The 15,123-nt window shown below is 44.7% G+C and overlaps 1 protein-coding gene across 2 annotated transcripts in view; it reads left to right on the top strand.

The window, feature by feature from the left end:
- Positions 1 to 15,123, top strand: part of EXOC4 (exocyst complex component 4) — a 611,454-nt gene that overhangs the window by 56,652 nt on the left and 539,679 nt on the right. For both annotated transcript variants that reach the window (XM_026648604.1, XM_026648605.1), the window contains 2 exons: positions 979 to 1,163; positions 2,985 to 3,094. In XM_026648604.1, the coding sequence (XP_026504389.1) occupies positions 979 to 1,163; positions 2,985 to 3,094 (295 nt within the window). The remainder of the gene's footprint in view (positions 1 to 978; positions 1,164 to 2,984; positions 3,095 to 15,123) is intronic.

The following is a 15,123-nucleotide window of genomic DNA, read 5'->3' as shown; positions in this document are numbered from 1 at the left end:
CTAGGGATCTCGTTCTAGTGCACAGCAGATGTTAGCTGGTCACTCTTGAAATGCATTGGCAGAGTTTTGTGGGAGAGGCTTGCCCAGAGCCTACTTACATTATGCCAACTCAAGCCACTGCCTGTCACTGTATTAAAGTCTCAAAATTAGGGAAAACATTTTTTCATGCTGAAATTGTATATTAATTAAACCAAAAAGATTAACCTCTTAGAAGATCTTGATAGCTTAGAGTACTTTCCCCAGTTCTCACCAGACACTGCCTGTGATTCCCATGTAAATCAGACTTGATTGGTTTAACAGTTAGAATAGGAGACTGTGAGATTCAGACTTCTGGGTTCCATTTTCTGCTGTGCTACTGAGTCATTACCTTGCGTAAGTGAACTGAAATCTTCATGTCTGTTTCCTCTATCTGTAAAATGGGAATGGTGTGACTACTCTTTGAAGTTTTGGGAGGTTTAATTGTGTAATGGATGTGAGACTGTCAGTTTCGCTGGAGTTACTATTGGGAGAGGAGGAAGCAGACTTAAGACCAACTTTTCCAGCACAGAACTTTCAAAGCCTTATTACTTGCGAAACATATTTCAAGAAGCACCGTGCTCTGGTTTTGTTTAACAATGTTCAGAATAGATTCTCTTTCACACAAACATCTGATGAGAAGTTTGAAGGTGCTCATGACAGTGATTTTGTTTGTATCTGTCAGTTTTACAAGTCGTCTTGTTTTCTTAGGAACTAAATTAAAAATATATTTCTCTTATTTTGAATTTGTGTCTGCTTTAAACAACTTTCTGGATAGCATTCACTGTGGTGTTGATATGTACCAGAAAGAACAAAGATAGTTTCTCTTTGACCAAAGGAGAAATGGGTGTTGAGGATATTGAGGAAGATTTAGGATTAGGAGAGTGGCGTCCTCATTTAGTATTTAATAAAATTTAGTAACATGATGATTAAATTGTCATATTTATTTAATTTTCTTTTCAGGTATCAGCAGTGGACTCTTTAGAGGGTCCTCTTCTTCAGGTGGAGGGACTGAGTGATCTGAGGCTAGAGCTTCACAGTAAGAAGATGAACATGCACTTAGTCCTAATAGATGAATTGCACCGTCATCTGTACATCAAATCTACTAACCGTGTGGGACAACGGAACAAGGAGAAAGGGAAAATAAGGTTGGTTTCAGGTAGTGTTAACTCAGGACTTGGGGGTGGGTGGAGGAACCACTTTCTCCCTTGGTGAGTAGAAGACTTTCCAGAGAGAGTGCTATCATCTTCTGCAAAATCTAACCTTTCATTGGTGGTGGTGGTGGTGGTGGGGAAATATTTCTAGCTCCAGTGGTTGAGAATAAAACATTCTGATGATGGTCCCTTCTGACTTTGAGTCTGTGCTGCCTCCTTGAGCCTGCAGATAGACTGCTCCACTGCTGCTACTCAGACATTCCCAAGCTGCAACCCAGTGAGGACAGGCCAGAGTGTTGTCAGTTTTCACTGCTGCTATTTGTAACCCTGTGGGTAGCAATGACATTGGCAATAGGGTAGTTTCACTCTGCTACATGTTTAGGAATGCTAAAGTAGCAACAGAGGCAGGCAGCTAGAGTTGTTCAGTAGGGAGGAGAACACAAAAATAGAGGTTGTGGAGGGGTAGAGTAGTAGATGTTCCCCATCCTTATGCAGTGTTCAGGAGGCTCTGGTGGGGGGGGTAAGAGGAAGAACAGCGAGAGAGAGCATGCTTTCCTCCTCTCTTCCAGCAGCCTGGGGGGGATAGAAAGCTTTGAACTAATCATACAGCTTCTAGCCAGAGGTCATGAAATTTGAGGTTCTTAGCAGAGTCTATGGACAGCAACTTGAGTGAGGTAACAGGGGGTAGCTTCTCACCTGGGTGTTGCTTCTGATCATTGAGACACCTCATTAGCTTTAGTCCTCTGGCTGTTATTTGTCTGATCAGTATTTCTAATTCAATCCCTGTGTATGAGGAGGGTGGGTGAGAAGAGATGGATGGGAAAAGCTAGAAAAGAGAAGTAAAGTATTGAGGAGTCGGCGGGGGAGGGTATTCTTCAGAAGTGAGAGAGTGAGAAAATAGAGCGTCGGGAAGCTAATAGGGAGGTAAGAGGGAATACAATGGAAACAACAGAGAGAAAAGATGCATTATGATTGATTTTTGGGAAGAAAAAATAATAGTGTAGTGAAGCCAGGAAGAGTAAGAAGGGTTAATCAAAATAGAGGGGGCGCAGTCAGTTACATTAAACAAATTATTAAATAGAAAGTTGATTGAAGTTGAAATTTCTAAGCAGGAGGCTTGTTAATGAGTCATCATAGTCTCTTGCTCACTCACCCCCTTAATTAAAAACAAACACAAAGAGTGCTGCCCTCATATATACACTTGGTGATAAACAACAATCCTGTGTTCCTGCTGCAGGGACACTTATCTCTTTCCTGCTCTCCTTTCTTACATTTAACACACACCCTCCTGTCGTACCTCATCCCTGTTTATACCGTAAGCTGTTTGGGGCAGGGGCAGTCGGTCATCTGATGATAGAACAGCGCCTAGCAAAGTCAGGCCCGATCCCGATTGAGGGCTCGGAATACTACTGCCATATAAATAATTGAATGTTGTTGTTAATTTCACTACACAGGCAGGTACGGATACATATTAAATCAGTGAGACTTTGCCGTCTTTGTGGATCTAGTTGTGGGATCAGGGCCCTGGTTTCCTCCTATGCTTGTCTTTTTAAATGGGCTTGCAATAGTAGTGTCTCTTCTGTCTCATTGTTTCCTTGCACTCTCCCTTTCTGTTTGTATCCAGCTGTTGTCTCCTGTCTTAGACTTAGATTGTAAGCTTCTCAGGGCTGGCATTGTCTGCGTTAATGTTTTTATAGTGCCTAGCACAGTACGATCATGGTCTATGATTGGGGGTCCCTCGGTGCTACAGTAATAAATAACAATAGTATGTTAATGTATTTGAAGCTGTTGGTTTGTTTTTTTCCCCCTGCCCAGTTCACTTGTGAAGGATGCCTCTCCCGTACCTCTTATTGACGTGACCAACTTGCCTACACATTGGAAGTTCCTTGACGCCTCCCAGTTCAGCACTCCCGGGAGCTCTAGTGGTGAGTATGAATACCTGCATGTTTCATTTATAGATCTCTAAGTGCATTTGTAAAGGCCGGTAAATATCATTATCCCCATGTGTGATGGGGTGCTTACCTCACACAGGCATAAAAGGAGTTAACCAGGCCGTGCCCCAAAAGGAGCAATGGAGGTGAGTCCTGTGAGCAGGGCAGAGAGGCTGCAGGAAGCATAGCCAATCAGGGCAGAGTTGCAGGGAGCAACCAATCAGGGCCTGGTAGGCTCAGATAAAAGGGAGCTGCAGGGCAGGGTAGGGCCGTTGCTGCTGGGAGCCCAGGGAGTATGAACTGCGTCCCTGGAGGGCTGAGAGAACTTACAGAGTAGTGGCTGAGAGCACCTTGGACAGACTAGTGGCTGGCTCCTGGGCCTGAGCAACTCTGAGTGCCCTGAGGTGAGGGCGAAGAAGATGCTGGGGCTATGGGGAAGTGGCCCAGGGTAGTAGAGCAGCACTGACTGAGGAGCAGTAGAAAGCTGCTATTTACAGGGTCCCTTGGTTGGGGCCCAGAGTAGTGGGCAGGCCTGGGTCCCCCCCAGTGGGGAGGTGGCTGAACTATTGGACAAGTACATTTCTCTCCTCCCGGAAGGGGGAAACACAGATGAGTCACAAAGAGGACGCTGCAGTTCTGAGAGCTGAGAGAGGAGCCGTAGGATGGAGCAGAGACAGAGTGACGGTGGGCAAACCGCAAATGTCGGTGTCAGCTTTGAGCAAATCCCCAGTACAACCAGGAGGAGGCACCAGTTTGGCAATAAGGGCTGCACCCCGTGACACCATTTCACAGATGAGGGACACTGAAGCACACAGAGGTCAAATGACTTGCCCAAGGTCATAGAGAGAGTTGGTGGCAGAACCAGGAATAGAGTGCAGTCTGCTAACTTCCATTCAGATATCAAGTACTAACATAGTTTAGCAGGTTTCTTCCTGACCAGTCATCCATTTACCTATTTTTTTTCATTCTCTGCTCAAATTAATTATATTTCATTCTATTTGCTGCTCCTGGTGTTGATTGTCTTTTTGATACACATACCTCTGGCCAGGAGGGAGACTTGTAGCTAATTCCCTTTGGGTCCAGACATCTCCTTACCTTATTTAATAGAGGAAGGCAGGCACACAAGAGAGTGCAAATTTATTTTTCTGGGTTAGAGCCGAAAAGCCAGAACTCTTCTTCTAAAAGGCCTTGTGGAAACTGTTATCTGCAGAGAAACCTCTGCCTATATGCATCATAGCTTTTCAGCATTTATTTCTCTATTTGTATTGTTGCTAGGGAAATTTTCATAATAAAATATTTTGCACTTCCTTAGCACTGAAAGTTCTGCACGAAGGGTGAATTAAGCCTCACAACAGCTCAGTGAGTTGAGTAGCCAGGGTTGTCCTTATTTTACAGAGGGGTATGCTGAGGCTTAGAATGAGGTGAAGTGCACACCTCTCAATGTGCTGCCCAGCTAAATGAGTGATGCAATATGGAACACCCTTTCTTCATGGTGCATAAAACATCTCCACTTTACACAACCTACAAAGGGAATTAAAAGTTAATAACCAGGTTAAGAAAAAAAAGTTTTCCTCCTTCATTTTTCTTTTCTGTCGAATTTTGTTCTTCTCTCATTGCCATTAATTTTTTTCCCTTTGATTCCTTTTTTCTTGTTTCTTATGTCTCCTTTATTTTCTGTTCCTCTTTCTCCTCACATTTGTCTCATGGCCCCTTTGTTTGATGGGCTGTCATTCCTCCTACATAGCACACTTCTTCAGGGCTGGTTGTTTGCTATAGAGACCAGCTCTTCATAGAGAGAGTGAGTGTGTCTGTATTGCTGTTTAGGAGGGGATGTGGGAAGAGCGTTCATTCGTGGCATCTGAGCACCAGTTGATGGAATTTTCTCCCCCACGATCTCTTGCTAAGCTCTCTCCACAGAATCTGTGACTTGGTGGCTTCAATGCTGGAATATGGGAGCCACCCAAAAATAATGGAAAATAGGGTCATTCCTGAATTTTCTATCATTGTTGAAAACACTGGTTCAGTTACTTGCCCAAGGTCACATGACAAGTAAGTGGAAGATATGGGAAAAAGTCTCCTTATGTAAACACTAGCCTGTACTCTCTTCAGTCCTATTTGTATAGTTCATCTGCTTCTGCTGCTTATTCCCCACCTGAAATCCCAATCTTCTGTCTGTGCAATAAAAACGACTGTCGTTGTTGTGGAGCTGATTGTGATGTCCCAGAGGATTCTGACTTCAATGAGGAATAAGCAGAAGAAGATGGACCTATTCAATAAACGTAAAAACCATCTCTGTGTGAATATGCTCTGCAAGAATAAGATCAAGCGAGGAGAATACCAGGTATATCAGCAAAACAGCTTCTAAATAATACTAAGCCCTTCTAATTCTTTTCACCTTCAAAGCATTGCATAAACTAAGTAATGCCCATCACATCTTGTGCAGTAGGTAAGCACTCATTACTGTACAAGATTGGCCAGCAGATCATGCCCAATCCTATCAAATGCAGACCAGGCCACAGTGATGAATGCATTTTAATGTCTGAGGCAGAACTACTGCAATTACTTTTGTTTAGGAAGGAAGTCCCATTTCCTGATGAGATGCCAGCTTGTTCAGAATACCTGGCTGCTCACCAACAGCCCCTAAGAACACTTGACCTCAGTATGCCACTTTCTTTATTGGCTCCACGTTAATCAGAGCGTGTCCAGTTCAGGGTCACTGTCCTGACTTTCTAATATTCAATTCCTATGTGGAATTGGCCATGTGTCCCTGTGACACCATCCTTCCCACTAGAATTGACCCCCACCACAGCTGCATTCCATGGGAGCAATGACTGTGTCAACCAACAAGGGAGGTTCAGGACTGTGAGAGACAGAACTTTCTCAGGCACCGGATCAAGAGGACGGAACTCTCTGCGGGAAGAAATAAGAATGACCATTACCTTTCCCACACTTGGAGCCAAGAGTAAAGTCGTCCTCTTTGCCCAGGCTTTCCCAAATATTATTATTATTATTAATTTGTATTATTGTAGCACCTAGGAGCTCCATTCATTGATCACAGTCTCATTGTGCTAGGTACTGTACAAACACAGAACAAAAAAATGTTCCTTGCTCCAAAGAGATTACACTCGAAGTATAAACGACAGACAACAGATGGATACAGACAAATGGGAGAGTACAAGGAAACAATGAGACAGTATTGGTCAGTATGGTAAGCAGCGGTCTCGGCACACCAGCAGCCTGGGGAGGAGGGCTAGCTCCGTGGTTTGAGCATTGGCCTGCTAAACCCAGGGTTGTGAGTTCAATCCTTGAGGGGGCCATTTAGGGATCTGGGGCAAAAATCTGCCTGGAGATTAGTCCTGCTTTGAGCAGGGGGTTGGACTAGATGACCTCCTGAGGTCCCTTCCAACCTTGATATTCTATGAAAGCCTAACCGTTGTTAAGGTTTTGTAGGCCTCATGGCAAAGGAGAGTTTTCGGGAGGGATTTGAAGGAGGATAATATTTACAGGTAACTCCTGCTAAGCAGAAAGGGGGGAAAAGCACAAAGGTGCTTGTTTAAAATGTAACGAGTGGGCACTGGAGTCTGGCCTCATGGGCTAATCAGAGACAGGACTCGACTGGTACTGAATGAGAGATGATAGGTAAGGTGGGGATAGGCCATGGTGTGTCTTGAATGTGAAGACAGCAGTTTCTTTGCTGTGATAGAGAAGAGGGAACCAGTAAAGAGATACAAAGAGAGGGGTAATATGGTCAAAGTGACAGGCTAGGAAAATGACCTTTGCAGCAGCATTGTAAACGGTTATGGAGTGGGACAGGATTGCATTTGTCAAGGCCAGAGAAAAGGGATGTCATTAATTGAAATGTGAGATGATGAGAGCCTGGATGCGAGTTTTAGCTGTGTGGACGGATAGGAAAGGCTGTATCTTAGAGAAGTTATGCAGAAAGGATTTGCAAGGCTTAGACATAGCCTGGATGTAAAGACCTAGAGAGAGGTCTGAGTCGACACCCAGGTTATGGGCCTATATGACAGGACGACAGTGTTGTCCACAGTGATTGAGAAAGGTGGTAGTGGGGAGGGTTTGGGGAGGAAGATGGAGCTCTGTTTTAGCTATGTTGAGCTTATGGTGAGATGTCCATGAAAAGAAATCAGAGAGAGAGAGTCTGGGAAGATGCTATTTTCCAGGCAGCAAGTAGGGAGTTACACAGCTGGTTTGCCAAGGTTGCTAGAAAGGTAAAGAAGACCCCTTGAAAAATGAAGGGGGCTAAGTGGGCAGTGGCTGAAGGTGAGTCTCTTACAGAGTCTCTCTGAGGGCATGTGGCAGCAGCAGTCTGTCTCTCGCTGCCAGAGGTGGAGCTAACTAGACTGAGTGGCACTTACCAAAGCTCGCAAGGAAAGATTAAGGTTTAGGTAAGAGGAAATATGAATGTAGGCATTTATTGTTTTAACTCTTGTGTCTGAATGCTGTGTACCTTCGGGTGCATAAATAATGTTTTTTGAGTCACTGCCGTTTGAGTCACTTTAATCAATTGCTAGTCACAGGCTCCAGGAGGAAAATGGCTTACGGGTGTTGAACACAGTTGGGCCTGCCATATTATTATGTTTGATAAACGGGGGATGCAGCCAAGAAATCCAGCCCAGGAGTGGTTGAACTGCAGGGTTCCACCCAGAGAGTGGTGAAGTTAGGGAAACCAAGAGGGGGACACAGTGGTCTAAATTGCAGCTTGCACTGTGACCATGACCGATACCAACACCTTTTTTTATATAAATATATACTTTTATTTATGTACAGTAAAATAAAGTAGCATTATTTCATATACTACCTCCAGGTAAAAGAGTTAAACTCAGGATTTGCTCATCTAGACCATTCAGGCATTTTTCCTTACACAAATCTTGAAAATGTTTTCAACTGAAAAGATTATTCCTATTATTAGTTTTGTGCGTGTGTCCTGTAGCCCCCATAATGTGCTAGGTGCTGTTCACACATACAGTCAGACAAGCCAATATGTCAATAAGGAATTTGATAGCCTGATCCTCTGTAAAAATCAGTGTAGCTCCATTAACTTTAATGAAGCTGTGCTGGTTTATGCCAGTTGAAGATCTAGCCATCAAACTCCTTGTTTTCCTGATTTTGTTTATAGTTGCTGTTCATGCCAAAAAGGCCAGGAGATTCTTGTGACAGAGGTGGCAATTAGGGGAGGGATAGCTCAGTGGTTTGAGCATTGGCCTGCTAAACCCAGGGTTGTGAGTTCAATCCTTGAGGGGGCCACTTAGAGATTGGGGGCAAAATCAGTACTTGGTCCTGCTAGTGAAGGCAGGGGGCTGGACATGATGACCTTTCAAGGTCCCTTCCAGTTCTAGGAGATAGGATATCTCCATTAATTTAATTTCCTGCAATATCCTTGAAAAACCTCATTGAATTTAGTTTAAGTATCTTTGGAGTCCATTGTATTAATTGCAGAGCATATGTATTATTGTGGGCCTGGATGATCAAAGGACTATATTGAGCAATGCAGCAGAGGAGAATGGTCTTTTGGGACAATAAATGTGAAATGGGCACCCCTCCCCCCCGCCTCCCTCTCCCTGGTTTATGCAAAAACACACCTTTATGAAGCTGCGCCCTATGGAAGGGACCATTGTCTACTGATTACCTGTTCCTGAAATCTGAAAATCAAAGGTCCAGGCTGTATAAAGGAAAGATTAACCCATGCATCTGGTTGGTTGTTCTGAGCTAAAGCTGTTATGAGCTTGTAATCACAGAAAACCCTGTTGGTGCATTTTAAAGACTGACTCCTACTAGAGCTCCTGCTGGAGTTGTGGAGGGGTGATCTCTGGTAAGCTTATTAACATATGTGTTCTTTTATTGTTTTTAATATGTTTTCTTTGTAATGCTTTCACCTAAAGAATAAATGTGCTTTCTTACCACTGTTTGGTACCTTGTAACTGTGGATAATTATGCTGCTTATAGCCTCCCTCATGAGAGAGCAAACCATAGACACTGGCCTGTTTAGGTAGGGTGACTTGCTGGGGATAATACAGTGTAGGTCGGGAACTGTGTACTTGGAAAAACCCTGATCAGGAGGGGGAGAGATGATGTCTGGGAGCCAGAAAAATGGGTGCCCTTGCTGGGCCATGGAGGAGACAGTTGTCCTGAACTGTGACAGTCATCTTTCCTGGTCTCTTCTCTTACATTGTCCAATTCTGCAGGGTGCTGAGTGAGCCTCCCTCTGACTTTACAAGACAGTGTGCTTTGGAGCAGCTCTTTTATAGGTGTAATCGGGCATATACAGTCCACGTGAAATATACATACAAGTCTGGTCAGGACAAAATGACTGTTTTTTCAAAGAATTTTGTTTAAAGGTATCTCCAGTGAATGGTCTTTTAGAGTAAGCAGAGATTGTGGCGCTATCAGAGAATCTAAAACCCGAGTGTATATGGCAGAAACTATTTTTGCCTTCAGCTATTTAAGTTCTTTTGCCTTTTATTGATGAAACAAAAAGCGGCCATGCATATTAATGCACACAATTATAAAACACTGTGTCACTTGAGCTGTGGCAGGATTCTCTATCCCTTTCTCCATTTGCCGCTCAAGAGGTTGGGCTGTAGAATCTTTACAGGAAAATTAAAGCTGCTCCTACTTCACTTAAACAAAATCTGCAATAATTTTTATCTGAGCGTTGTAGACATTTCACTGCAGCAGTAAATATTTCGTCCTCTTCTTGCCTGTTTAGAGAAATAAATTTACTTAGAAATGATATTTCTCTGCCACCGCTCAGTATTTTGTAGTGTATTTATAGGGGCTCCTCCACTGTCTCTCTCTTTCTGGAACTATAAAGTGCACTCACGCACTGTCTGAGCAATTCCTAGTGCTGCATTGCTCAAACACTTCATGAGGGCACTTGGTAGAATTCCAGTAAGAAACAAGCTGGAAGCCTTTATGTATTTCTGCTGTACTGTGGAATGATATTATATGATTAGTGATATGTAAATCTTATGGCAAATGGGGGAGAATAATGTAATCAAATGACACTCTCACCCCAAATGTAAGAATAAATAAATTCCTCAATAGGAATAATTCAGTAAGTTCTAAAATTAAGTCAGTCACTGGCTGTATACCCTGATTGAGCAAGGTACTTTACGGACGAGTCGTCCTGTTGAGCTTAATAGTGGTACTTGTGTGCTTAAAGTTAGGCATGTGTTTAAAATATCTTGCTGAATAAGGGCCTTAAAAATGCAATTTTGCCTTGAAAAGTGACTGTAAAAATGTCATAGTGGGTTTTCCTGTTTATTGGCTATCAATTACTTCTAGTTTAAAGCTGCTCAGTTAAGTTAAACGGTGTGTGTTTTACTTGCCAGCGTTGCAGTCTCACCAGGAGATCTATGTCAAGCATGATTCTTTCCTAATGCATCATCTTCGGTACTAAAGATTCAACAGACTAAATCAGGGGTAGGCAACCTATGGCACGCGTGCCAAAGGTGACATGCAAGCTGATTTTCAGTGGCACTCACACTGCCCGGGTCCTGTCCACCGGTCTGGGGAGGCTCTGCATTTTAATTTAATTTTAAATGAAGCTTCTTAAACATTTTAAAAACCTTATTTACTTTACATACAACAATAGTTTAGTTATATATTATAGACTTCTACAAAGAGACCTTCTAAAAACGTTAAAATGTATTACTGCCACGCGAAACCTTAAATTAGAGTGAATAAATGAAGACTCGGCACACCACTTCTGAAAGGTTGCCGACCCCTGGACTAAATGATCCTCACAGTTATATTTGGATTGCCCCAAATGCCTTTGTTACTGATGCACAAATGCAAGGGACGGCTTACTTTGAAGGCAGTGGGGTTCCACACTCCACAGGTGCAACTGGGAAGACATAATGTGGCTTGCAGAACTTTTTTCCCCCCCTTCATGAAAGTAATTTATAGATTCCAAGGCCAGAAGGGACCATTATGATTGTCTAGTTTGACCTCCTGCATAATACAGGTTGTAGAACTTCCCCAAAATAATGCCTAGAGCAGATCTTTTAGAAAAACATCCAGTCTTTATTTAAAAATTGTCAGTGACAGAAAATCCACCATAACCCCTATTAAATTGTTCCAATGGTTAATTACTCTCACTATTAAATTTACTCCTTATTTCCATGATGCATAAACAGAAAAAAAAAATCCACTCTGATTTTCAGATCCAAGGGTGAGTTTGCAGAGCTGGGATGTATTAAAACAAAAAAAAGCCTTCATTTTACCTGTAAACTGAGAAAATATAAAGTAATTGTGATACAAGAAACATGGAAGCCCGTGATGTGAGTTTTATAGTCCTTGTTAGTACAGAACCGTACTCTAAACTGACAGCACCAGCTGATTGTTCATATCAGGCTGACAGCTTGAGTTTTGAAGCACGTAATGTTTTCACACTTTTGTGTATGTACTTAGGATTTTTTGTGTGAGAGCAGTCAAAAGATCCAAATACCTGAAACCAGTGGACCTTCTTCTGTTATATAAGCGATAGAATTTCATCCCGTTTCTCCTTTATTGAGCCCAAAAACTTGTTTGACTAAAGCTTATCTTCCAGAAATGCATTCAGTCCTGATAGGAAGACTTCAAGTTCTCACACCAGTGCAAATGAGCAGGGCCGGCTCTAGGCACCAGCAAAACAAGCTGGTGCTTGGGGCGGCACATTTTTAGGGGCGGCATGGCCGGCGCCAGAATGCCGCCCCTAAAAATGTGCCCCGGCCGCCCTAGCTCACCTCCGCTGCTGCCGCTCGCGCGCCACGGCGCGCAAAACAGCTGATTCGTGCGCCGCTGCTTGCCGTCCCTCCCAACCTCTCAAACCTGGGAGGGAGGGGGAGATCCCGAGCAGCCGCAGCGCGCGAAACAGCTGATTCGCGCACCGCTGCTCACCCTCCCTCCCAGGTTTGAGAGCCTGGGAGGGAGGGGGAGACTCTGAGTGGCCGCGGCGCGCGCGCCGCTTCTCCCCCTCCCTCCTAGGCTTGAGAGCCTGGGGAGGAGGAGGCAGGGCTGGGGATTTGGGGAAGGGGCGGAGCTGAGGCGGGGCTGAGGGTGGGGTAAGAAAAAAATGGGGGTGGGGGAGGCGGCCAAAATTGTTTCTGCTTGGGGCGGCAAAAATCCTAGAGCCGGCCCTGCAAATGAGGAGTAACTTCACTGAAATTAATGGAGTTAAATTGGTATAAATCATCTTAGAATCAGTGCTTATAATACCATGTTGAGGAGGAGAACCTTCTCAGATCAAAATACTTGTTTCCCAAAGCTAGAAAAATCATGGAATTGTGGGTAGAACTGTGTAAAAACCATTGCTTTAGAAAGGCTGATGTCCTCTTAGACTTTTTTCCAGGATATTGATCCCTCATATGTTTTGATATTGGAGTGAGAAGGGAGGCAGGTTAGAAAATGACTGAAATTTGTATAAAACCATTTATTTATGACTACCACATGGGCCAAAATAGAAATTGAACAATGGAAATTATGCAGGTGAAGACTTTCAAAGTAATCTCAAACTAGGCCTTTGGAGCCCTATGAACTTGCATCCTTTTTGTCAAAAAGGGTTAAAGGAAGAGGGGTATAATCTGGAAAGACATAATGCATGGAAAGTAGTACATAAAATTTTACTAGCTGCCCGTAAAAGCATGCATCTAAGGAAATATACCATAATAATTAGCAGCAAAATTTAACTAGTCAGGGGAATGAAAAACAAGACCCAAGAGTCTGTTCCTTAGCTACTCCACTTGGATGAGTTATCAACAGTGGTTTTGCTGGGGATTGGATTGGATTTAGGCGAGTAAAGTGCCTCTTGTAGCAGTTTTCCTTCTTGTGAGGTGGTGGAATCATACAAATTAGGTGCCATCTATTAGGACAGATGTTTTTATAGAAGATGGTCAAACTGGAGATACACCAGGGAAAATGCTACCTGAGTAAGTATGGGAGTCATTTAATTATGGTATAAATGATTCAACTTTCTGTTGCTTTAAATCAAACATAGTTTTTGATTGTTAAGCGGATAATTGTGCATTTTCATATTTGTTTCCTATGATGTAGATTTATGAAAATGACTTCCCGTTTTATTGGAGAACATAAGAATAGCCATAATGGCCCAGTATACTACCTCTGAAAGTGTCCAGTGCCAGATGCTTCAGAAGCCATGGACAGAACTGGGCAATTTTGAGTGATCCATCCCCTGTTGTCTTGTCCCAGCTTTCTGACAGTTGGAGATTTAGGGCCAGCACATCCCTCGGCCCACGCCGCTTCCTGCAGCCCCCATTGGCCTGGGACAGTGAATCACGGTCAGTGGGAGCCACGATCGGCCGAACCTGCGGACGCGGCAGGTAAACAAACCGGCCCGGCCCGCCAGGGTGCTTACGCTGGTGAGCCGCGTGCCAGAGGTTCCCGACCCCTGATCTAGTCTCTAGTACAGAGGCTCACTTAAGTGGTAGGTTACGTACCACAGCTAATAGTTATGTAGTTTCATATATGAGTTCCTTCAGACCTCTTGGGTGAATACCATCTGGTGACTTATTACTGTCTAATTTATCAATGTGTTCCAAAACCTCTTCTGTTGACACCTCATTATGGAACAATTCCTCAGATATGTCACCTAAAAAGAATGGCTCAAGTGTGGGAATCTCCCTCACATCCTCTGCAGTGAAGACCGATGTACAGAATTCATTGAGCTTCTTTGTAATGGCCTTATGTTTCTTGAGTGCTCCTTTAACACCCTGTTTGTCTAGTGGCCCCACTGTCTGCTTGGAAAGCTTCTTGCTTCTGATGTGTTTACAATTTTTTGATGTTATGTCCTTAACTAATTGTTCTTCAAATTCTTTACTGGACTGCCTTATTATACTTTTACACTTGACTTGCCAGAGTTCATGCTCCTTTTTATTTTCCCCAGTAGGATTTTACTTCCAATTTTTAAAAGATGCCTTTTTGCATCTAACCACCTCTTTTACTCTGCTGTTTAGCAATGGTGGCTTTTTTTTTTTTGGTCCTCTTATTTTTTTTATATGGGGGTATTATTTAAATTGAGGCTCTGTTATGGTGCTTTTAAGTAGTCTCCGTGCAATTTGCAGGTGTTTCACCCTTGTGACTACTGTTCCTTTTAATTTCCATTTAACTAGGGTTACCATATGTCCGGATTTCCCCGGACATGTCCGGCTTTTTGGTGCTCAAATCCCCATCCGGGGGGAATTTCCAAAGAGCCTGACATGTCCGGGGAAATAGGGAGGCATAAGCCAGGGTCTGCCCAGCACGATCAGCTGCGTCCACAGCGCAGCCCAGCTGCCCCGGTTTCAATGCTCAGGCGGGGAACGGGGCGGGCTCGGGCTTCCCTCGCGGGCGGGGACCCCCCAGCCAATGGGGGATCCTTCCTGTGGCCCCGTTGCCCCGCGCAGCTCGGAACCCGGCGCCGCGGGAGCTGTTTCCGGTGGGGACAGACAGGCCGGGGAACATGCTCGGCGGCAGGAAGGAAGCTGCGGCCGGGGCTGCAGGGACCCGCGCCGCCGAGTGTCTGAAGCCCCCAGCAGGCAGAGGCTGCCGGGTGAGCGGGGGAGCAGGGCATGCAGGGGCATAGAGGCTTCAGGGGCAGGGGGGCGCAGGGGCTGCAGGGCGAGTGGGGAGCAGGGGTCTCAGAGGCTGCAGGGTGCAGGGGCTGCAGGGCGAGTGAGGAGCAGGGGTCACAGGGGGCGGGGGGGGGGGGGGGCTGCAGGGCGAGTGGGTAGCAGGAAGCACTTAGCAACCCCCAACCAAGATCAGAGCGGGAGGGAGGAGGGGGAATGCAGGGTGCTCAGAGGAGGTGGCAGAGTTGGGGCCGGGACTTTGGGGAAGGGGCGGGGCTGGGGTGGAGTTGGGGTGGGGCCGGGGGTGGGGAAGGGGCGGAGTTGGGCAGGGCCAGGGCCCCCGTGGAGTGTCCTCTTTTTTCAGTGTTGAAATATGGTAACCCTAATTTAACTAGCTTCCCCATATTTGTGTAGCTCCTCTTTTTGTGGTGAATTTCTTTGGCATTTCCCCCCTAC

This window comes from Terrapene carolina, unplaced genomic scaffold, assembly GCF_002925995.2.
Source record: "Terrapene carolina triunguis isolate 2854851 unplaced genomic scaffold, T_m_triunguis-2.0 Scaffold68, whole genome shotgun sequence".
Lineage (NCBI taxonomy): Eukaryota > Metazoa > Chordata > Testudines > Emydidae > Terrapene > Terrapene triunguis.
This window is presented reverse-complemented; position numbering and strand designations above follow the sequence as displayed.